Genomic DNA, 21,339 nt, shown 5'->3' with positions numbered 1-21,339 from the left:
CTATGGAGTAAGATATCTTGCTATTACATTAAGATATACATATATCTGCTATATGTATCAATTTTGATAGATCAAGACACCTCAGTTACATAGTTCGTTTCCGATTTATATAAAAAATATATGATTATTTTAAGTAATATTCGAACACATTTACATTTGCTGCATTATTCTTAACTATAGAAACAAAAAAAACAGTATCATTGCTAGTTGTGATAACAGCCAATAATCATATACGATTTCATTATTGAATTAAGTATGATTTATCCGAATGAAATAATATTATTACTAATTGAAAATAATACTAATAGACATGCACGTCTATATATCACTATATAACTTGTATAATCCTAATATTTATAAAAAGAACTTATAAAAAATCATAAACTCTTTTCAAAATTAACCCTTATTACTCCTTTGGAGTAGAATGCTGGCTTGCATTTGTCAGTTGGAGATATAAGGGTTGAGGTGTGTTTTTTACATTATGTTTTATAACATTGATTTCAATCAAACGAAGTTTTACTGTTTTCAAGGAACAATACCTGAATAAAAATTTCCAGGTTATTGTTTGTTATAGATGTTAACAAAAATTTGCTTCCATATTGCAATGAACCGTGACTGGCGCTAAAACATGATAAGGGGACCCTAAATTTGTTGTTGGAGAGGGAAGACAAGTGGACTGTCTTTTCAGATCGGGTTCAGTATTACTACCAACTACTAATAGCGGTTCAGCAAATGTTTGTTGTTCAGAATCGTCGTGAGGTGTCATTGTACTATATCCATGATCACTATCACCACCGGGTGGTTTTCTATAATTTGTGGAAACCTTATATGGCGAAATGGGCGCTATACCATCCCTTATCAGGGAATCTAAATTGTTTTTTGTTTGCTCTAACTCCATAGGTTCTGCATCACCCTCTAAATGCGTCATACGCAGCATATCGGGTGATGTATGTATATGTAAACACTGATGTTCTACACCAGACTGAACAGATCGAAGTCTATAACAAAATAACAATATCCCTAGTATCAAAAGAAATGCTAGTATTCCACCAGCTACAGACCCAACTGATGGCCAGTCGCGTGCTGCAATTTCTTCTGTTGACTGAGAATCTGAAAGGAATTATATTTTGTAAGAGAAAAAAATATGCAAAATTATATATTAAAAATACAGTACTTACTGTACGTGCCATCACTAAGTGGTATAAAAAGTCCAAGAATACCTCTAAAACATACGGACATATCGCTACAAAATGGTGCTTGCAATGGCGTTTCTCCATCATTGTCTATATGACACCATTGGCAACCTACAATTCCGAGACACTCATTTTCTCCTTTGAATATCTTACAGTCAATGGACGGACACGTTTTCAAATTCGTAGATTGTATCCAGGACATCTGCGAATTCCCTCCTTGTTCGTATGGTACCGGACAGGATTCGAGGTTCATTTCATTTATAGTATACTCCGCACAATTAGAGTAATATAATGCGCATTCACAAGGACATTCGCATTCGGTTTGTTCCATTCTTTTGCAGTTTAAACATGAGTGATCCATAGTACTGCATGGGCAAAATGCTCTTAATAAATTACAAGTCACATTAACTACTCCTAAAAATACATTAGTTCCTGGTACAGCTGCTACTTGGTATTTGACGCAATGTTCGCCGTGTACTATGTTTGTAAGAACCTCATCGAGTGAAGTATTAAACTGGTAATACCTTTGTACAGTACCATCTAAGTAATTTGCACAAGCTTTTTTTTTAACGAAAAGCTCGTGATTTAATATGTCATTTGCAACCAATAATTCCTTGTGAGTCAAATGTTGCTGCTCGATTTTACCAGTTGGTTCTAATAATGCTGGATGTGAGACTAAATATCCTTTATCGTCCATTAGGAAACATTTCACTGTCGAATTATTACAAAATGGGAACATTTCTTTCAGAAGTCTTGAAATAAAGCCTAATGATACATCCATAGATACAACTGCAATAGCATCATCCTTTGTAGTTGATTCCGAATTACGATGAACTGTGTGACTTAGAGTAACAACATATCCAGAACTACCAACACCCAAATATGGAGGTGTGAAAACTAATTTTCCAGAATGCTCCAGTGCTTTTCCATACCACATTCTTCTTTTAGGATCAAAACCAGAATCGAGCATAATTCCTGGATATATCTCTAATACGCCACTTACGACTCCAACGATATATCTATAACAAAATTAAATAAAAATCCTAATTCTTTTAAAATCTCGTTCTATATAATAGTATAAAATGTACCTTCTTATTATAAATTTATTTAAAGCGCTTTCTATATGCCTGCCTTTAAAGTATCCCAACATTTGAGTCAACATAGCTACATCTGGTCTGACAGATTGATATAAACCAGGATTAGCTAGTAATCCTGTTAAGTCCTTTAGATATGCCATGTAACTCTGCATTGTTACAACGGTTCCAGTTTCTAATAATTTAAGTTGCTCTATTGGGGACTGGAAACACCATGGAGAAAGATAGACCACTCCTGTTGCTAAATCATAAATACATATATTCTTCTATACAAATGTTAGATAAGTTTTTTATTTCTTCAAATTATTAAAATTCATTAACTCACACAAGGACAAAAGCTTGTTGTGATAAGTACATAGAATGCTTTCATCGGCGATACTATGCATTAAAAGATCCAGACGATGATGCAAAATATTCATTGACAATGTTGGTACTAATTTTGCGACAGGTAATACGCTTTCATTAGTTGCCGATACTAAGCATACTATTAAATCCATGTACGTCAAATGCTTCCACCGATACCACTTCTGAAATGTAAAAACTAAATCAATATGAGTTTTACGTATATTTATATATGCCGATGTACCTTTTTCCCTAATTGTGTTTTCACGTTTATAACACCCTCGTATTCTTCAATCATTGTTCTTACAGTTTCAGAACTAATATTTTCTATGTGATGTAAATTAACTTTGAGGGGTTGATCTAGCATCGTTTCCATTCGTGGGAAATCTTTGTGAATCCAAACTATACCCTTATTATCAAACAGTACAGCATATGCATGCATACCAGCATTAAAATATGTTATATCATCAAGGAAATTTCGTAATTTAATATCTAAAGATATTAGTGCTTTATTTGTAATGTGCCCAATAGACAATGTCATTGTTTTACTATATAAATCAAAGTATGGATCAGATAAATAATAATCTTTCTTATGTTCCTCAGAACATTTTAAATCAGAAAACAGCTTTGATACTTCAAAACCGAGTATATTTTGTGTTGGAAGAGTTAGAATGCTATCATTGTAATCCTTAGTGTTTGAATGTGATTCTTGATCTGTAAAAAAATGATTACGTTAATAATATATTACAAACAACTCATGCACGTAATTACATAATTAAACTCACCTGAAAGAATTAATATTGTTCTTATATAGCCACTTACTTTCTCTGCAGAAATCATGTTTCTTATCTTTTTTATGTGTGAAGTGGGCTTAAGTGTATTAGTCAAATGTATAAACACTATTTCACCCTTTACATTCTGTAATAACTTATTAAGATCAAATTCAATTGTGTCATTTGTTTCTAAAATTGGGACAAAAATTTCTATAAATAATGATAAATAGGAAATATGACAGATAAAAAGATAATTGTACCTATTCTTGTTAAACTATGAATATAACGTGCTAATTGAAACTTATTAACATCTGTAGCTTTTAATAAACCATCTTTGCAATGAATGGAAGTATTAGTAGAGAGGCCAATAACATTAACATAATCTGTGTGAGATAACATGTCAATTATTGTCTCTGCAGTTATTTGAGCTAGAGTAAGATCTCCTTCAGACATAAACACAGCATGCTCAAGCAATAACAGCACATTTTTTTTTGGACAATACTGAGACAACAAAAGAGGCCCAATATTATGTCCTGCACTAGATGGACCACACATAGTGACCGGATACATAAAAGGCAACAAATGTAAGTTTTTCCATTCTTGATTTTTTAAATGAAGTGCCAATTCTAAAATACATAAAATCACATTAGATTGGAATTTATAAATTCTAAATGAACTTATCTTACATACTTTGTGCAATTTGTGAGCAAAAATCTGCCAATCCATTTGATAACAATTCTAGTCCATTCATAGATTCAAAATAATCAAACTGATTTTCGTTCTTTGCCAAAATAGGTTCTATAATATTATAGCTCTGCTTCACAAGCTTTGCATAGGATAATAGTTTGTTGTTTAATTTATCCACTAATAAGCTCAGTCTCATGTTCAAGCTATTCGAGACATTCATAAACTCCATTTCACCGAGCATTCTTTGGAACGGCTTCAAACCGAGTTCGGCATCAGTGATAGAACGAAACTCGTTCGACAGTCGAACTACAATATCTCGTAAACAGGTACCATTAAGCGGTTCCGCGTTTACTTGCTTCCGTAGGGTCTTTCCAAATTGACATTTTGCATTTACGCTCGTACTTTCATCGGCTGAACTATGCACGTTTACAAGCACTGTTACTAGAAATCCTAGCTGTAATATCCTCTTGACAATCATTCTGTCAAGTTATAAAATTCGATATCACATAGAAAACTAGAATGCACTGTGTGTCGGTGACATCGATACCTTGGAATTTACTTAAAATTGTGGATTGATATTAATAACCACAACATTCAATCAACAATAATTAATTTGAGCAAATGAACGTATGAACCATCTGACCATATGACCATCCTGTTCTTCAGCCTACACCTGTTAGCTTGTAACCTGCAAAAATTCGTTATACCGCCATAACGACGCGGTCACCGCAAACAAGGTTGACAAGTGCGCAACTGGAAATATTACTTTCTTAGCCCTATCACTTTCTAAATGAAATCTAACCGATCTGTCCTTAGTGTTATATGAATATATCTTGTGGTTTTAGAAGCCCGGGATTAATTTTTTCTTCAATGTTCTACTTCATGATTTTCTTCGTTTTTACACTTCGTATATAAAACCGTACTTGAACCACGAGTAATTTTCGAGAAAATGCACTATATAATATAAATCATATATATTTACAATACAAAATGTATATAACAAAAATACTTATTATATGTGTATTTTGTATTACAATTTAAATTAATGTATCATATAATATATTAATTTATATAGTATGATATAATATGTAATTAAGAAAAAAAGTTGAAATTTTACACAATAAAAGATTTGAATAATACATCGAAAACAGAGTTATCGAATTTGAATAAAAATTATGATTTAAATAATACCCGTTAATAGTTAATGATCAAAGTTCTAACATTTTAAGTTTTAATATAAATTTTCTTCAAATATATCTATAATTTTATAGATACCACATCTAGAGCCTGAAAATTTTTTTATTAAAATTATGTTTTTAAGTATGATATTTAGAATTTTGTTAATTTAAATATTAGGTAATAGAATTGTTATGGGAATTTTTTTGATAAATCTGCGTGGTATTGGAAAATGAAATGTTCCTGCTTTCACACCAACAGTGTGTTTGACGTAAACGAAAATCATAAACGGATTTCAATTATTATGTTCTACGAGTTTATGTTATTTATCTTTCTATCACAAAACTATTATATTTTTTGATAAGAATGATAACGAATGAAAGAAAAATCAAACATAAAACATAATATTGCTAATATCTGATGATAATAGGAAAAGTATAGAAAATTGCGATTTACGAAATTGTTTATTATGGTACGTGATGAGGTAAAAATAAATATTATTACGTGTTATTTTTTATTTGCATGCTTTTCTACAAATTTATGATTACAGTAATTTAAGACAATAATGTAGAGTTATTTCTGTTGTACCAGAAAGTTTCTTTCCCATATTATGCGTGCTTCTGAGGAAATTAGTTTTTATGTAAACAATATAAAAATATTTAATAAATACAAAATTGAATAGTTCTCTGTAGCCTCATTTATAATCATGGTACTATAATGATCGCAACATTATAATCAAACATTTGTGTTTTATCCATAAATTAGTTGAAGTACATATTTAAGTATCATAAAATTTATAAAAAAATTATTGCATAAATGATTTATGTATAACATATATAACAATACATATATTTAAGGCAAATGAGCTGACATGTTTCTTTCTAATACCATCAAATACATTACCCTTTAATATAATATATATTTTATTGATATATTACTGAATATTACTGATTACCTAATATTTAACTGATAAGAAGCAAATGTATTATATGTATGTACCTAACATATCATTTGACATTTTTCAAACAGGTCATAGCAAAAGAATTGAATGATTTTTTCCTTATTCATAATGAGGAATAGACATATTGGACATGGATATAATTAATATAGAAGATGTGGAAACTGGTGTTCGTCCATCTAAGAACTCTACTTCGATACAGTGTAACTGTATCCACTCAAATTCAGTGTGCTACATTGTAGTAACAATTGCCACCCTGGCACTTTTGGGTGCAATTGTTTTTATCTGCAGAGACTATATTAAAGTGTTGCTTTATTGGATTGAACATCAGAACATATGGATTGTTACTGTAATATTCATTGCATTGTTCACAGTGGTCTCATTCCCTATTGTAATCGGTTATTTATTCCTTATCATTGCTAGTGGTTATTTATTTGGCATATTGAGAGGCATTGTCATGGTAGTTTTGTCTGCCAATTTAGGAATAGCTATAGCACATGTTACCCTTAGTGCATTGTCATCTAAATTACCTATTGGAGCTCTTTTACAAAATGATACTGCAAGAGCTATTCTCAGAGTTATATCTGGACCACAAGCTTTCAAGGTTGTGTTATTTGCAAGATTAACTCCCATTCCTTTCGGTCTACAAAATACCATTTTTGCGGTATGTACTTTCTTATTAATATTTAACAATATAGATAAAAAGCATGTTAAAAACTGTTAACAATATACACAAATATTTAGGTAAGCAATATGGGTGGTATTCGATACCATATAGCTAGTGCATTAGGTTTACTACCTGCTCAAATCATCAATATTTACCTGGGCAGTAGTTTAAGATCTATGCAAGATGTCCTTGAAGATAGATCAACAGCAGCAACTGGTTACATTGTTTTCTGTTTCCAGGTATATTTTTAGTATAAAAAAAATTGAGATTCAATTTTTTATGATATTGAAAGTGCAAATAATTTTTCCATTTTATTTTCAGATTCTAATAGGTATTTCACTGATGGTATATGTTGTACAAAAAGCACGTAGGGAACTTCAACTAGCATTATTAGAAGCTGATCTTGCCTCAATGGCTGAAACCTCTCATTACCTTCTTGATACATTACCAGATTCTAAAATCGTTCTAACAAATCTGATTGCTTAAAAATTGGAAATTTTATTTTTTAATTAGGTGCCTACATATTTCATATTTAACACTATTTTATTCACTTCGTTATGGACTAATTAATGAAAGAATGTTTAGTAGATTGGAGAAATTCAATTTATTATTCATTAATAACAGAGTTATACATGCATCTTTTCTACATAATATTACTCTGAAAGTACTGAATATTTTGTGATACAAGCAACAGTATAATGAATAATTGCTTTATTAAATATACTTTAGTGAGCATTTTTAGACAATAACATGAGCAAATAGAGTATCACATTAATATTACATTTTTCTATTTATTTATTTTTTTTTTTCTCAAACAAACAGATTTTGTGCCAAATCTTATTTTTTACATATTTGAAATCCCCATATATTGTTGTCTTCACATATTTAGAAAATTTGAGTGCATTTACATTTGTTGATATACAATAATTTTTATGTAATATTGGCAGCTTTGCATTTACTTTGGATAGTATTTTTACATAATATAAAAAGTCTTCCAAAACGTGTATTAATTTGAATTTTACATGAAAGAATATATTGAAAAACTGATTAGAAAGAAAAGATTATAGAAGAAAAATATACAATCAAACAAGTATATGAAACATGGAGATTTTGAAATACTAAGATCAAACGCAATAACTTATTTAATTCGTACAAGTTGCCTTATGTACTTGCATATGTGATTTTAAGTATTTAATTTCCGTAATTTACATGTAATATATAGAAAACTGCATTTTGCATGAAAATAACAGGGAACATTCAAATAACATTTAAATGCTATATGACGAATTATCAAGTAAATGTGATGCGCATTTTATTTTTCGAAGACTGACTGTTTAATAATTGAAGCTGCAGATAAAGATGTTGATTACAATTTCTATCGTCCTTTTATTATATGTATGGATGAACATTACGATTCTTTTCTAACTGAATTTAAACATCTGCTTTTAATACATACATAGTTTTAGTTCAGATATCTATCAGCCCCACAGCGTTTGCGAATGTTCACGATAGGTAGATACTCGAACGCGTTAAATGGGTACCCGAGTGTACTTCATTAAAGGACAAATGGAGGAAACAAATATTTGTATATAATTATTAATTTTCACTGTTCATGCTTATCGTAAATGACCATGTACAGGAATAAACTTAAACACGATCAATTTGCATGAATAAAATGAAAGAACTACATATGTTGTACAAATGTAACATACATAATTATATCAAATAAAAGGACCTGAATTCACGTATTACATTTGTTTATCCTTTAATCTGCTTATATTTTTCTTGGTGTATTTCTAATGTTCTCTTAATAACTTCAAAAGTAAAATCTGCATCCATTTCCGTTACACATAAAGGTGGCTTTATTCGCAGCACCTATGTACATTGAACATCATAAATATTCATCTATTAAATTTTATAAATATTTAATCATCAGTTACCTTACATTTGCATGTAACCCTCCTTTACCAACAAGAACACCCATATTTTTGATATTCTCGAAAATCTCGAGCACGTATTCCATTTGTAACGGCTTTTTCGTTTCGGAGTTCGAAATTAATTCAATTCCAATCATTAATCCCTTTCCTCTAACATCACCAACGATATTGGGAAATTCTAATAACAAAGTACTCAAGCGATCGATCAAATGTGTTCCGACTGTATATGCATTTTGTTGAAGATCTTCTTCTTTTATAATCTAAATTATTTTAATTCATCGTTATATATTATAATTAAATAATAATTGTAATAGTTTAAAAAATTATAAAGTAATTTTGGTAACGTGTAAAAAAATATATAGAGTGAAATATATTTACATCTAATACCGTTGATCCTACGATGCACGCAAGTGGATTTCCTCCGAACGTGTTAAAGTGCAATGCTGAATTCAAACTTTCGGAAATCTCCCTACTTGTCACTACAGCTCCAAGAGGAAATCCGTTTCCTATTCCCTTTGCTAAAGTTACTATATCCGGTTCCACATCGTGGTTCTCGAAACCCCAAAAATGCTCTCCCGTCCTACCGAAACCAGTCTGAACTTCATCTGCTATACAAAGACCACCCTTTTCATGGATATAATTATATATTTTCTGAAGGAAATATTTGGGATATTGAACTGCACCTCCTATTCCCTAAAAGTTGCACAACCTTTGTAATTAGTAATTGCCAATAATTATAAATAAAAAAATTGTTAGTGAAGGACAGAATACCTGTATACTTTCAGCTATAAACGCTGCGACGCTGTGCGTACTTGCCAAACTAAAACGAAACGATTCATCGAATTTCTGAAAATATTTTTCAGAAGCTACACATTCATCATCCCCACAATCACATTCCCTTCCTATCACTTGTACAGGCGAATCTCTACATTTTGATCCACCCCAATTACCTTTGTATACATCTGGATATACCGTCTGAAATGGTTACACATTGATTATAGAATCATTTATTTCCGGTTCAGGCATTCAAATCAAAGTTCCAATAATAATTTCGGAAGGAATTTGTATATGTATACATGTAAATAGCCAGGTGGTTGTGCAACGAATGGAAATTTCCATGTACTCATGGCCGTAGATGCTGAGGTTCCATAAGTTGCACCATGATATCCATTTTTTAGCGATACGATATTCTGGTTGCGCGTGTAGATCCTAGCCATTAAGAACGCCAATTCGTTTGCTTCCGATCCGCTATTTGTTAGATATACTACTTTCAATTTGTTTGAAAATTTAGTTGTTAACTTGGTTACATATTCATATAAATGGGTATGCATATAAACGGAAGATACGTGATTCAATTTAGACGCTTGTTCAGATATAGCAGCTGTTATTTTTCTGAAAAATATGCATCGCTTAATTTCTTATATTTATGAATCTTTTTTTATTGCACTTTTTATTAGTTTCTATTTTATGATGTTCTTACGGATGAGAGTGACCAACAGACACAGTAGCAACCCCACCGAACATATCCAAATATCGTTTACCACGATGATCCCACAACCATTGCCCTCGACCTTCGTGTATTAATAATGGTTCTTTGTAAAATTGCTTCAAAGAAGGAGATATGATCGATTCGTATGCCTTTTTAATTTCTTTATAATCTGTAATCTGTTTCAGAAGCAAATGTAATAGTAAAAATTTTTATGTATTTGTATTATGGAAAAAATAATTTCGACATGCAAACAAAAGATCTCACCCTGTAGGTAAAAGGTACGTATTCGCAATCAGGCATTTTTGAAACATCTGTCACCGTAGTGACGATATTTCTTGTTTGTATAGTGAACCCTAAGATAATAATGATATGTTATTCATCTTTTATGATTTAAAAAATTCGTCAATAGAAAAGCAATTACTGCATCATGGAAATTTAAACCCGTATAGCACATTTGAATATAATGAAAGATTTCTTCGGTAATAAAATAATTCAGTATTTAATAAATTAATTGAAATTTAATAAATAAAAAGATACTTACATTTTAAGTTTATAAAAGATGATAAATTAGCAGAAGTTGTGGTGACTTGAACACACTTATTTATTAACATATTGCTACAAACTTTATTTTATAATTACCAAAGTATATGTTCTATTTTATTCTTTTGGAGGAAATTAACAATATAATTTAATTTCTATCTTTATTAAATTATATTAAAAATATTTATCTTTATTTGCACGAGTTTCCTATTGTATGTTTGAACTGTTTGAAAATCGAACACTAACTACGATTATTACGAATGTTACTCGATTATGTATGCATGAATTTAAAAGTCAAGCAAATTTATTTTCATATAAACATTCGTGTATAAAGTATGTATGAGGCACGTTCAGTTCTGTGTGTATGAAAAAGGTCAAAATATTTTAAGAATATTGATAGGTGAGAGTGTTCCATTGTGAGTACATATTTATAATGGATAACTGCGCTGAAATATTACTTTCAATTAAAATTGAATTCGTATTACTTCAATTTATATCCGCAAAACTATGCTAAGTTTAAGAAAATATAATCTTTTATTATACATTTTGAAGAAAACTTATATTAAAAATTATATAGTTGTTATTGTACAAACATGTTTATTAACAGTTTAAATTTATTTATACAAACTAATAAACTACTTTTTTGTTGCATCCACATTCTCAGATATTTGTTTTACATCAGGTTTTTCAGCATCTTTGATGTATAATTGTTCATTTGTAATTGATTTTAATTTAAATGTTACTGGTACTTTTTCTAAAATTGGATTTGTTTTTTGCAAGCATCTTATCCATGATAATAGGGAATCTTTAGAAGATGTACCTGTAGCACACATTGCATAATATACACCATCTTCCTGTTCATGAATAGTAACTGGTATTTTAAAGTTATGCTTTTCCCAAAATGGAATTTTCAATTTAGTTATATCTGAAAATGAAACAACAATTAATACTTTTATTATTTAATATGAAATATACAAGACTTTTTATTTTCTTTTACCATCATACTCTTCATAAATGATCTCCCTTTTTATTGCCTCTCCTTTTAATACAAAATAATCTATATAATATTTATCAACCCAAATTGCAAAAGGACCTTCGACAGTTAATGATTTATCAGTTGGTTGTACAGCAAGAAGTTCTTGTTGTGATTTACTCATGGTAGATACAATCCATGTATCGTCAATTGCATCAGGTACGTCCTTTGTTCTATATACAGTAGTATTAGCTTGTACATCTATGCTCGATATTTTTGCTAATGCAAATTGGGCAAGTACTTTTGCATCTGTTGGTATAGGTTTTGGTAGTGGCCAAGGGTTTAGTTCAGAAAATTTTGGTAACCAATAAAACATACTGCAACATTTTTTCATAACTAAACCATTTGTACCAAAAGTATCTTTGATCATTTTTTGCATTTCATAATCAGGTATTATAAAATTACTTTCCATTTTGTTAAGTATTAATAGAGCTGTATCCTGATGTTTTGGATAATGATACATCATAAGTTGATATTTATTTTCTGGTATGTATCTTCCTTTTGGAAATATATCAAATAATGCCTTGTAAGTTTCTAAGTCTTTATTTACGTCAAATTCATCCATATATTTTAAAGCAGTTGTTATGAATTGTAATTGTGCTTTTCTGGCATGGTCATCCCTTTTATATATACGTATAATTTCCAAAAAAGTTTCTTTTTCTTTTATTTGCACGTCAAAACGATAAGGTATAATGTCACTATCGGGATCATCTTTATTATATAAAATTTTATTGTTATGAAAATTGTTAACGATTGTCAATTGTACACTTACATGTTTTTTAATTATTTGTGATTTATTTAATGAGACGAGTATGCTTCTCATTAATATATTCATGCTATTAGAGAAAATTTTATAATTTTTAATTTAAACACAATTCATAAATGTACAATTAAATATAAATATACGTCGTCAATGACTTTTCTGTATAACTCCTTCTTGAGAATTAATAAATTTTATAAAACAGACATGCAAATATACAAATAACATTCTACATAAATTTACTTTTATAAATTTTAGTACTAATTTATCAATCAGTATTTAATAATAGTACAATTTTATTACAATATTTTTCAATAATACATATCTATTAAATAAAAAAGAACAAGTGCCATTTGATGAAAGATTTAGCATGTCAATATATAGCCATCACAAGCTGGTATTTATTATCAGAGAGAGAATGAGAGCTTATAGTTCCGGATGTGTACGGACTAGTGCTACCCCCAGCGGCCAAATACTGAAGGTGTTACACTCTAGCATATACAAGAACCTGCAAAGTTTACAATGTGCCCAGTTCGTTTCCATACTAGCATATACAAGAATCTATTTAATTCCATCATAAACGAGGTATACTGTAATAAACTCCTGTAGCGTAAAACCACAATGAATATATCATGTTTATGATGGAATTAAATAGGTCCTGTATATGTTATATGTATATGTATATATAGAGTGGAACACTTTCAGCACTTAGCCACTGGGGGGAGTATTAGCCCGAGAACATCGGACTATAATTGTAAGCACTCTTGTTTTCTCTTTGCTATTCTCTATCCATACTCTAGTGAAATCTTTTAACCATAGTTTGACCAGAAAAGAAATTTCCTCTCTAGTTTAACATTCTTATAGAAGAAATTGATTGCAAAATTTGTTGAGAACCACTGTTATAAATGTAATAGAGAAATAATTATATGTGTGGTATTTAATATAATGGAGGATAAAATGTTTCAAATTTCAAATTATTGTCATATCACATTATATGTCATTTACCATTAAGGAACAAACGAGTTAAAACCTGTGATATTTAAAAATTACTATATAAGTATTACAATATCTTTAATGAATGATAAACCTGTACTCTTTCAATCTTATTTAATAAATATAATAGATAAATAATTAAAAACACATACACATAGTATTTTTGCAATAAATTAACGATGTGGCTGATGAATAATATACTAACAGGAAATTATTAAACTTTGCATAACTGCAGACTGTGTTACAGGTTATTAAAGATAATGAATATATATTTTTATATTTAATGCTCCAATGTAAAGGATGATTGCTTATAAAATTGAATATAACATAAAATCAGTAATATAAAACAAAATGATTTTTGTACAATAAATGTTAATATATTCATTGCATGTATATAGTATATGACCAAACATTATCAAAAAATGAATCCAGTGCTAAAAATATTTTTAACCCATTGTTGGGCAAATATACATTTAATAATTGGGATTAGCATGGGTCTAAGTTTCAGTATGATGTTAATACCAGTTAATGTAGATAATTCTAATGGGAATACAGAGTATTCAATGCATTATTTAAATTACCAAGATGACTTGGACGAATATGAACCAAAAATAAATATTAACAGCAAACCTCAACAGGCACAAAAAGTTTCTAAAGCATTAGTACGCCCAAGATATTATTCTACAGAACTTGGAATCAGAGAGAAATTATTCATTGGAGTGATAACAAGTCAACAATACCTATATAGTAGAGACATAGCAATTAATAAAACTATTGCACACATTGTGGACAAAGTACGATATTTCATTTCTATACCTGAAGGAACAAAGCCTAATGTTACTCTTCCTGGTATAGTTGGATTTACAGATACCAGAAGCATTTTGAAACCATTTCATACTATGAAATATATAATAGATAATTATTTGGAAAATTATGATTACTATTTCTTAATCAAAGATGTAAGCTACATCAATGTTAAAAAATTAGTAAAATTCGTTACCAAGATTAGTGTAAGTCAAAATGTTCATGTGGGGGTTCTTGGAGACATTCCAACTTATTGTTCCTTGGGTAAACTTAGCATGTTTAAATATTGTTTGTTCATTTATTCACATGTTATAGTTTTTTTCCTTTAACATTTCACTAATAATAAATTTTTGCTAATTTTCAGATTCAGGAATCCTTCTAAGTAATTCGATAATACAAGAATTAAAAAACAATTTGGATTGGTGTGTAAAAAATGCTTATTCTGATTCGGACGATGTTAATTTTGGACGATGTATTGTTCATTCTACCTCGACACCTTGCTCTAATCACATACAGGGTCAGAAATTTCGGCATACCAAATTGAAACCAACATTTTTATTTGAGATGAATCTGAAGGAATTAGTTAAAAACAAAGAATTTCTAAGTTCACTTGTAATATATCCAATATATGACCACCTTCTTGCCTACAAATTGAACACTTATTTTGCGGCAGTGAGTGTGTTGAATGTATTAAAAATTAATTCAGTTGTAATATACATTTTATATAAATTTTTAATGATTTTAGACAAAGTCTGTGGAAATTCAAGAAAAGATTTCCAATATTCGGAAATCGATTTTAAATATGGCAATTTTAGGGCCTCCACAAGAACGCAATGTTTCATGGCCAATCGGTAATCAACCAGGAAATAAAGCTATTGGTCGTTTTGATATTTTACGATGGTCATATTTTAATCAAACTCACATATTCCTAAATACTGATTTTTCAACTGTACAAGAATTAAAAACCGATGCTAAATTTGACATAGATCGAACGATTAATATTACAGCTTCTAGTATAATCGCTGATTATCGATATACATTCAAATTTAATAAATTATTAAATGGATATCAAAGGTTTGATGCATCTCGAGGAATGAATTACATATTAGACTTGGAGTTTACCAATGTTAATACTGGTAAAATATTGAGGAAGAGGATTGAAGTGTGCAAACCGCTTGGAAAAGTTGAGATCTTGCCTGTTCCGTACGTAACAGAAAACACGAGAATAAATATAATACTAACCATAAATCCATCAAAGAAACGGGATGCGCTGAACTTTTTGGAGCACTATGCTATAGACTGTATGGAAAAGAAGTACAAAACCTTCCTTATGATGGTTAATATTTCTTTTGAATTAATTAATTTTTCAAAATCTCCTTTATGTATTTTTTAACCTGGTTTATTTATATGTAGGTCCTTTTATATAATTTTGACTCTGCATCTAAAGGAAGGACAGATATATACTATGAGATTAAACAATATGCACTATCATTGGCTGATAAATATAAGAAACAGCAGTCAAAAATTACCTGGCTTTCTGTACGCTTACCGAATATTGTAACGTCCATTGAAGCAAATCAGTTGCTGAACATAGCTATTACAGATTTATGCATAAGAAAATTTTCACCCGAAAGTTTAATACTTCTCGTCGAAACTGGAATACAACTTCGGCTGGATTATTTAAATAGGGTATGTGTATTATTAATACTAACAAAAATCTCGTATATACAAATTAATTAAAAATTTGATATTTAGATCCGTATGAATACCATAAACCAATACCAAGTATTCAGTCCAATTCCTTTTATGGAATATCATCCTGATATAGCTCATATGAACGATATAAAACAAGCTGACACGGATATTAATCGCAATCATGGAAGATACGACGAATATAATTTCAATAATATCGCCTTTTATGTTAGAGACTATAACACCAGTATGTATATTTTTCTATTTATATGTATATTTTTGTATTATTAATTTCATATAATATATTACATTTTCTTGCAGTGAGAAAAACCACTGAGGCTAGCATTCCAATAATACACTCCGATCGAGATATTTCATCAATGCTAAACCTTTCACAGAATATTCCCGATACTTCTTTATACGAGATGTTTGTTTCTTTCAGTAACCTACATATTTTACGCGCAATAGAACCAGCTCTCAAAGTAAGGTATAAAAATGTTGATTGCTTTGATACAACTGATAATGTCAGCAATTTCTGTACACGGTCGAAGAATCATCATTTAGGTCGACGTAATCAACTTGCTAGATTAATACTAGATTATGAAACTTATAAAAATAGTTTACTAAGATAAATTGTAAGGGAAGTATTACCAAATAATACTACTATTTTGTTTGATGTAAAGGATATTAAAATATTTTACATGTTATGCATGTATATATATAATAAAATTCATATTATAATGAATACTTTATTAAATTTATATATTTTATTTAAATAAATAAGTTCGTAAATAATACAGGCGTTCAATTCTTTTATTTTTCGTAACGCATCACATAATTTTATATTTATAAAGAGGTATTAAGAGAAAATCAATAAGATGTGCTATATATGACATTTAGATATTTACGGCTACTTAAAAAAACAAATAATCAGATTGAAAGCTATAGAACCAAAAAAAAAAAAACAGCCAGTTTCCTAAAAATTACATAAAATATTTTGGCAAGATTTCTACCTTTAAATTATATAAGAAAGTAAAGATCATATAATTACACCAAATATTAGTCAGTAGTAATTGTACAATCCCTAATACCTTATAAATAAACGTACATATGTTACCATTTGTATTCATTACATTCTTTTCATATATTTACTGCACAATAAGCAAAAGGTTTTTGTTTCATATATACCATAACTTATTGTAATACATACTGAATATGTGGAGTATGCTTTCAGATTCGCTAGACACATACCCTGTGTGTGATATGGAATACAATAGTTTTTCTATTTTTTTGTAATCCTTCAATATATAACAGCAAATAAAGTGTTGTAAAAATAGATAATTTTTTGGCAGAAAAGACCTTTAGGAAATGTTCCATTGTCCTTGGAAAATATTCCGGTAGAAACGCGTTTATTAATATAAATATATTATAATTTGAACATATATTATCCTTAATCACTCAGATTCTGATTCTGATAATTGTAAATCATCATTTAGGAGATTATTTGATATAAGTAGTGGAGGAGATGGAGTTGTACTATTTACATCTCCTAAAAAGAAATATGTACAATGTAAAATAGATCAAAAAAGGAAATTTGCTTATATTCAAAAAGAAAACTTGTAAAAATAGTCATATTGAAAGCATACCATTAACTACTGTCGAAACTGGAACATCTTCAGTGTCTGAGTCACTATCTTCTGAACTATCTGAACTTGAACTACTCGAACTACTATCACTCAGAGCACCTTCATCATTATTCATAATGACAGAAGCTTTCACATTGGGTTGAGTATTAGTTATGGATGACGACCTTGAAGGTGCAGTAGAATTGATAGTCGGGAATGTCCCAGATGATATTAAGGGACAGTCATCATTATCAGAACCAATCATTGGTAAGCTGGCTAAAGCAGATGGTGCCACTGAAGATTGCACTGGTGAACTAAAATTCCGTGTTTTTAGTAAGATTACAAAAAATCTGAATATATTGCTGAGACATTACTACATAATCAAGCTTTTAAAAACTTATTTTACATTCTTTAACACATTGACTGCCACGCGTGTTTTCAATGAAAACTCCTTCAGCCGATGCATGGTGCAGTACCAAGCATTCTCTGCTAGGTCTCACTCTCATCGATACTTTAGTAATGCGAGTCGCTCAAGTGGCGGTCTCAAGAATGATCTCTTGCGTCGTTTGTTCGCAACATTAAAACCACTAGCTACTGTTGAATATAATGAAAGAAAGTGTGGCGGCACACGACAAGCCCAAATATCACCACTCGACAGTAACTAGTGTCGGACGACGGCAACGCAGTGGTTAACGTCTTAGGTTGCGAACGTTCGGAACCCGGGTTCGAATCCCGGCGACCGGAGTCCGATTTTACTTCCCCGCACCAAAAAACGGAGGAAAAATCAGCAGTACCCCGGCAGCGACACATCTACAGCCCCCAGTGACAATTACAGCGGACTAGGCCCAACTACTACAACTATCACACACGTCCAATATATATATTACGCATAACGCACTACCACGGCCACCTCAAAAGTATTCCGACCAAATGATTCCTTATGCAACCACAATTAGAAAAGGAATCAAATGGTACCGAAAACTTGGCATTCAATTCCTTCTGAGAATTTCTGTTGTAAATTGCTTTGGCGCTTTACAAAATTTCAATAAGGAAAGATATAAATATTAGAAGATTTAGAAAATTATTAACTGCAAAATTATTAGGGTTGTCTGAAAATACAAAAAGTCCTTGACTTCAACGGAGTCAGCGTAATATCGCCGTTCGGAAAAATGACTCCGGAAACATTAGACGCGCATGCAAACTATGTTATGCAAATAAAAAACGTCGAATGAACCGAACAAAGACACGAAAGAATTTAAAGAAAACAACAACTTATTGTCCAAATTGTTCCAACCAATCTCGGCTATGTATAGAATGTTTTAAAGTTTTACATTCTAAATAATTTTTTTAATAAACCATTTTCGTATTACTTTTATAACAATTCAATGGTTTTATTATTTCCCCTGGAATATCTTTTCAAATACCTACAACGATCCTTCGCAAGTAGTCAAATAAGCGTCACCCGAATACGGGTGTCGTGGCAGTCAACGTGTTAAAAAGCATCATAAATTTCATTTTTTTCATCAAAGTTAATATTTATATTTGTACTTGAAGATATCAAAAAACGTTTTATACCTATTAGTTGAGGTAGAAGGTGGACTTTTGTTGTGATATGGTGACACTCGAAGAGGACTATATTGTTTTGGATGTAACTGAACACTAGGTTCTCTTTTCTTCCCACTTATAACCTTTGTTCTTCCAGTTGCCCTACCATGAGTAGGGCTCTTTTTGTTTTCTACTGGAGTTATAGGTCTATTACTAAGATTTCCTCCAGAAACTCCTAAATGTATTTGAGACTTTGGTTCTGTTCTAAAAGATGATATAACACGTTATAATCTAATATATTAGTTTGTCCGAAAAGTATCTTTCTTTTACAGACATGTCTTTTACAACTATGCATCTTTATACAAACATGAAACCTAATCTGTCGAACATTGTGATCTTTATTTTGATAGAACAAAATGGATCATATATAATTTGATAAAATAATATAAAACTGAAAATGTTGTGCATCCATTATTTCCTTATAAAACGAAAGAAATTTTTTGGACAACCTAATATCTTATAAAAAAGTTACGTACCGAGTTTTTTTCACTTGAATATTTGCTGTTAATTTTTCTAGTGTAATTTCACCCGTGACATTATCTATTATCAAAACACATTCTTTGTAATATGGTTTCTGAGAGCCCTTGAAAACGGTGTGGGGAATTCCAGCACCATCTAAATGTGGAACAGTAACTGTCATCATGTTGTTTGTTCCAACATCGACTCTTGCCACCTTGGAAACATCAACACTTGCTGGTTTAAAATCATCTGAATAAAAAAACGCGTTATGTATATAATGTTTCTATTATTATCTATTTTCAATATTATTAACCACTGATATTTCTTGCAGTATGTAAAAACACGAAAGAAAATTATAATCAAAATATTTATGGATATGTAGATTATAAATGAAAAAAATGTGCTGACTAACATTTCAAAGTGTGAAAGGCCGTTGATCTGTTACTGGTAAAAGTTGAACCCAGTTTGAGTTCTCGAATCTCAGGACCCAGACCAAGCCGCTCTGCCATGTCACGCCCGATACCTTGGAAGTTTGTTTCCGGAACAGATGTGACTGATTTCATTGGGTATGATTTTATTAATCTCCCTTTTGATAATATGAATAAAACAAGTGCTAAAGGCATACAGAATTTACGGTCGACTGAGATTAACTATTGTACGTTTTATTCGTTATCCTGCCAAAATATGGCAGAGACGCGCATTTGCGTCGGTAACAGCTGCGTAAACTCTTGCTTCGTTTTATCCTGTTACGATTAATTTGCTTGCACGTTCGTTCCTTCTGTCATTTGTAAGCAAAATAATTATCATTACAAATCCGAACAATTTATATGGTAAAGAAAAATCAAGCGAAAATACCACAACTCACTACAACACGATTCACTGACCTAATTCGTCTGAGTATTTGCGTTCATCAATATCCACATTTACTGCATTAATTTATTTAATAATTACTAAAACACACGTTACATTGTTGATTTCGAATTCTCGAATTCGAAGACTTGAATTCTCAATAGCAGCATTGTAGCAATGATTTAACCGAAAATTAACTTTCCACTGTATTATAGGAAATATAGATAGGCTACAAACTAAAATGTCTGACGGATGTGATGTATAAAGGAGAAGCATTGCGTATATCGGCATTTTATTAACATTTTTAGATCTTAAAACACATCTTAAAATATTTTATTCAAGAATGAAATTTGTTATTAACATTACAAATTTACATATACTTTATTAATACTATTAACCATTAATACTAGTAACTTTATAACATTCCTATACCACGATCATAAACTTCTACTATAGGCAAGGGGAGCCTATATATATTTTTGGGGGAGCATTGATTTGAGCATAAATCGGCAAAATTGTATGAAATTCAAAATTCAAACATCAATTTAATTTTTGTTTCTATTGTTGATTACGCTTACGTGATTACAGCCAATCATCAATGCTGCCTCAAAGTATTGTTTTCCGCTCCGCGCTCTACATTTGATCGCATTTAATTTGATCGGG

The 21,339-nt window shown here is 30.4% G+C and overlaps 6 protein-coding genes across 10 annotated transcripts; 2 read left to right on the top strand and 4 right to left on the bottom strand.

Annotated features, from left to right (window-relative positions):
- Positions 1–104: 104 nt before the first annotated feature.
- Positions 105–5,038, bottom strand: LOC126917038 (VWFA and cache domain-containing protein 1). Its single transcript, XM_050723421.1, has 8 exons — positions 4,093–5,038; positions 3,663–4,028; positions 3,415–3,591; positions 2,874–3,343; positions 2,613–2,814; positions 2,282–2,528; positions 1,179–2,212; positions 105–1,110 (listed from the first exon to the last, which is right to left on the bottom strand). The coding sequence occupies exons 1-8, from the start codon at positions 4,565–4,567 to the stop codon at positions 578–580; spliced, it is 3,504 nt and encodes a 1,167-aa protein (XP_050579378.1). The 5' UTR covers positions 4,568–5,038; the 3' UTR covers positions 105–577.
- Positions 5,039–5,468: 430 nt separating this feature from the next.
- Positions 5,469–8,641, top strand: LOC126917083 (transmembrane protein 64). 2 transcript variants are annotated; one of them, XM_050723536.1, is made up of 4 exons: positions 5,469–5,749; positions 6,295–6,887; positions 6,968–7,129; positions 7,212–8,641. In XM_050723536.1, exons 2-4 carry the CDS (start codon positions 6,357–6,359, stop codon positions 7,374–7,376), a joined length of 858 nt encoding a protein of 285 aa, XP_050579493.1. In that variant the 5' UTR covers positions 5,469–5,749; positions 6,295–6,356; the 3' UTR covers positions 7,377–8,641. The 2 variants fall into 2 exon arrangements, with proteins under 2 accessions (XP_050579493.1, XP_050579492.1); XM_050723535.1 differs by having other exon boundaries at positions 5,471–5,737.
- LOC126917054 (alanine--glyoxylate aminotransferase 2, mitochondrial) lies at positions 8,220–11,289 on the bottom strand. 2 transcript variants are annotated; one of them, XM_050723458.1, is made up of 8 exons: positions 10,858–11,289; positions 10,581–10,669; positions 10,308–10,492; positions 9,904–10,219; positions 9,599–9,802; positions 9,206–9,520; positions 8,831–9,087; positions 8,220–8,765 (listed from the first exon to the last, which is right to left on the bottom strand). In XM_050723458.1, exons 1-8 carry the CDS (start codon positions 10,925–10,927, stop codon positions 8,753–8,755), a joined length of 1,449 nt encoding a protein of 482 aa, XP_050579415.1. In that variant the 5' UTR covers positions 10,928–11,289; the 3' UTR covers positions 8,220–8,752. The 2 variants fall into 2 exon arrangements, with proteins under 2 accessions (XP_050579415.1, XP_050579414.1); XM_050723457.1 differs by having other exon boundaries at positions 8,836–9,087.
- Positions 11,290–11,433: 144 nt separating this feature from the next.
- Positions 11,434–13,414, bottom strand: LOC126917068 (evolutionarily conserved signaling intermediate in Toll pathway, mitochondrial). The gene is made up of 2 exons (XM_050723502.1): positions 11,854–13,414; positions 11,434–11,781 (listed from the first exon to the last, which is right to left on the bottom strand). Exons 1-2 carry the CDS (start codon positions 12,722–12,724, stop codon positions 11,492–11,494), a joined length of 1,161 nt encoding a protein of 386 aa, XP_050579459.1. The 5' UTR covers positions 12,725–13,414; the 3' UTR covers positions 11,434–11,491.
- Positions 13,415–13,460: 46 nt separating this feature from the next.
- Positions 13,461–16,933, top strand: LOC126917045 (chondroitin sulfate synthase 2). Of its 2 annotated transcripts, none has more exons than XM_050723432.1 (6): positions 13,461–14,734; positions 14,811–15,118; positions 15,192–15,782; positions 15,860–16,135; positions 16,202–16,385; positions 16,460–16,933. In XM_050723432.1, the coding sequence occupies exons 1-6, from the start codon at positions 14,044–14,046 to the stop codon at positions 16,768–16,770; spliced, it is 2,361 nt and encodes a 786-aa protein (XP_050579389.1). In that variant the 5' UTR covers positions 13,461–14,043; the 3' UTR covers positions 16,771–16,933. The 2 variants fall into 2 exon arrangements, with proteins under 2 accessions (XP_050579389.1, XP_050579390.1); XM_050723433.1 differs by having other exon boundaries at positions 13,462–14,710.
- Positions 16,934–20,878, bottom strand: LOC126917075 (ell-associated factor Eaf). 2 transcript variants are annotated; one of them, XM_050723519.1, is made up of 6 exons: positions 20,712–20,878; positions 20,240–20,605; positions 19,845–20,076; positions 19,339–19,572; positions 17,785–18,077; positions 16,934–17,687 (listed from the first exon to the last, which is right to left on the bottom strand). In XM_050723519.1, exons 2-6 carry the CDS (start codon positions 20,448–20,450, stop codon positions 17,593–17,595), a joined length of 1,065 nt encoding a protein of 354 aa, XP_050579476.1. In that variant the 5' UTR covers positions 20,451–20,605; positions 20,712–20,878; the 3' UTR covers positions 16,934–17,592. The 2 variants fall into 2 exon arrangements, with proteins under 2 accessions (XP_050579476.1, XP_050579477.1); XM_050723520.1 differs by having other exon boundaries at positions 20,693–20,876.
- Between the last annotated feature and the right edge of the window lie 461 nt (positions 20,879–21,339).

The sequence above is a fragment of the Bombus affinis genome, chromosome 6, assembly GCF_024516045.1.
Source record: "Bombus affinis isolate iyBomAffi1 chromosome 6, iyBomAffi1.2, whole genome shotgun sequence".
Classification (NCBI taxonomy): Eukaryota; Metazoa; Arthropoda; class Insecta; order Hymenoptera; family Apidae; genus Bombus; species Bombus affinis.
This window is presented reverse-complemented; position numbering and strand designations above follow the sequence as displayed.

Bases quoted from the DNA above. Each gene is read 5' to 3' on its own strand.
- LOC126917038 (XM_050723421.1), bottom strand. From the start codon at position 4,567: ATGATTGTCAAGAGGATATTACAGCTAGGATTTCTAGTAACAGTGCTT. The intron at 2,529-2,612 runs GTGAGTTAATGA...TTTATGATTTAG, and splicing joins CAACAAGCTTTTGTCCTTGT to CAACAGGAGTGGTCTATCTT. The intron at 1,111-1,178 runs GTAAGTACTGTA...AATTCCTTTCAG, and splicing joins ACTTAGTGATGGCACGTACA to ATTCTCAGTCAACAGAAGAA.
- LOC126917083 (XM_050723536.1), top strand. From the start codon at position 6,357: ATGGATATAATTAATATAGAAGATGTGGAAACTGGTGTTCGTCCATCT. The intron at 6,888-6,967 runs GTATGTACTTTC...ACAAATATTTAG, and splicing joins TACAAAATACCATTTTTGCG to GTAAGCAATATGGGTGGTAT. The intron at 7,130-7,211 runs GTATATTTTTAG...TTTTATTTTCAG, and splicing joins ACATTGTTTTCTGTTTCCAG to ATTCTAATAGGTATTTCACT.
- LOC126917054 (XM_050723457.1), bottom strand. From the start codon at position 10,927: ATGTTAATAAATAAGTGTGTTCAAGTCACCACAACTTCTGCTAATTTA. The intron at 10,493-10,580 runs GTGAGATCTTTT...CTTCTGAAACAG, and splicing joins ACGTACCTTTTACCTACAGG to ATTACAGATTATAAAGAAAT. The intron at 9,803-9,903 runs GTATACATATAC...TAACCATTTCAG, and splicing joins AACCACCTGGCTATTTACAT to ACGGTATATCCAGATGTATA.
- LOC126917068 (XM_050723502.1), bottom strand. From the start codon at position 12,724: ATGAATATATTAATGAGAAGCATACTCGTCTCATTAAATAAATCACAA. The intron at 11,782-11,853 runs GTAAAAGAAAAT...TTTCATTTTCAG, and splicing joins CATTTATGAAGAGTATGATG to ATATAACTAAATTGAAAATT.
- LOC126917045 (XM_050723432.1), top strand. From the start codon at position 14,044: ATGACCAAACATTATCAAAAAATGAATCCAGTGCTAAAAATATTTTTA. The intron at 15,119-15,191 runs GTGAGTGTGTTG...TAATGATTTTAG, and splicing joins TGAACACTTATTTTGCGGCA to ACAAAGTCTGTGGAAATTCA. The intron at 16,386-16,459 runs GTATGTATATTT...ATTTTCTTGCAG, and splicing joins TGTTAGAGACTATAACACCA to TGAGAAAAACCACTGAGGCT.
- LOC126917075 (XM_050723519.1), bottom strand. From the start codon at position 20,450: ATGCCTTTAGCACTTGTTTTATTCATATTATCAAAAGGGAGATTAATA. The intron at 18,078-19,338 runs GTATAAAACGTT...ACGGAATTTTAG, and splicing joins CCTTCTACCTCAACTAATAG to TTCACCAGTGCAATCTTCAG. The intron at 17,688-17,784 runs GTATGCTTTCAA...ATTTCTTTTTAG, and splicing joins AGTTTCGACAGTAGTTAATG to GAGATGTAAATAGTACAACT.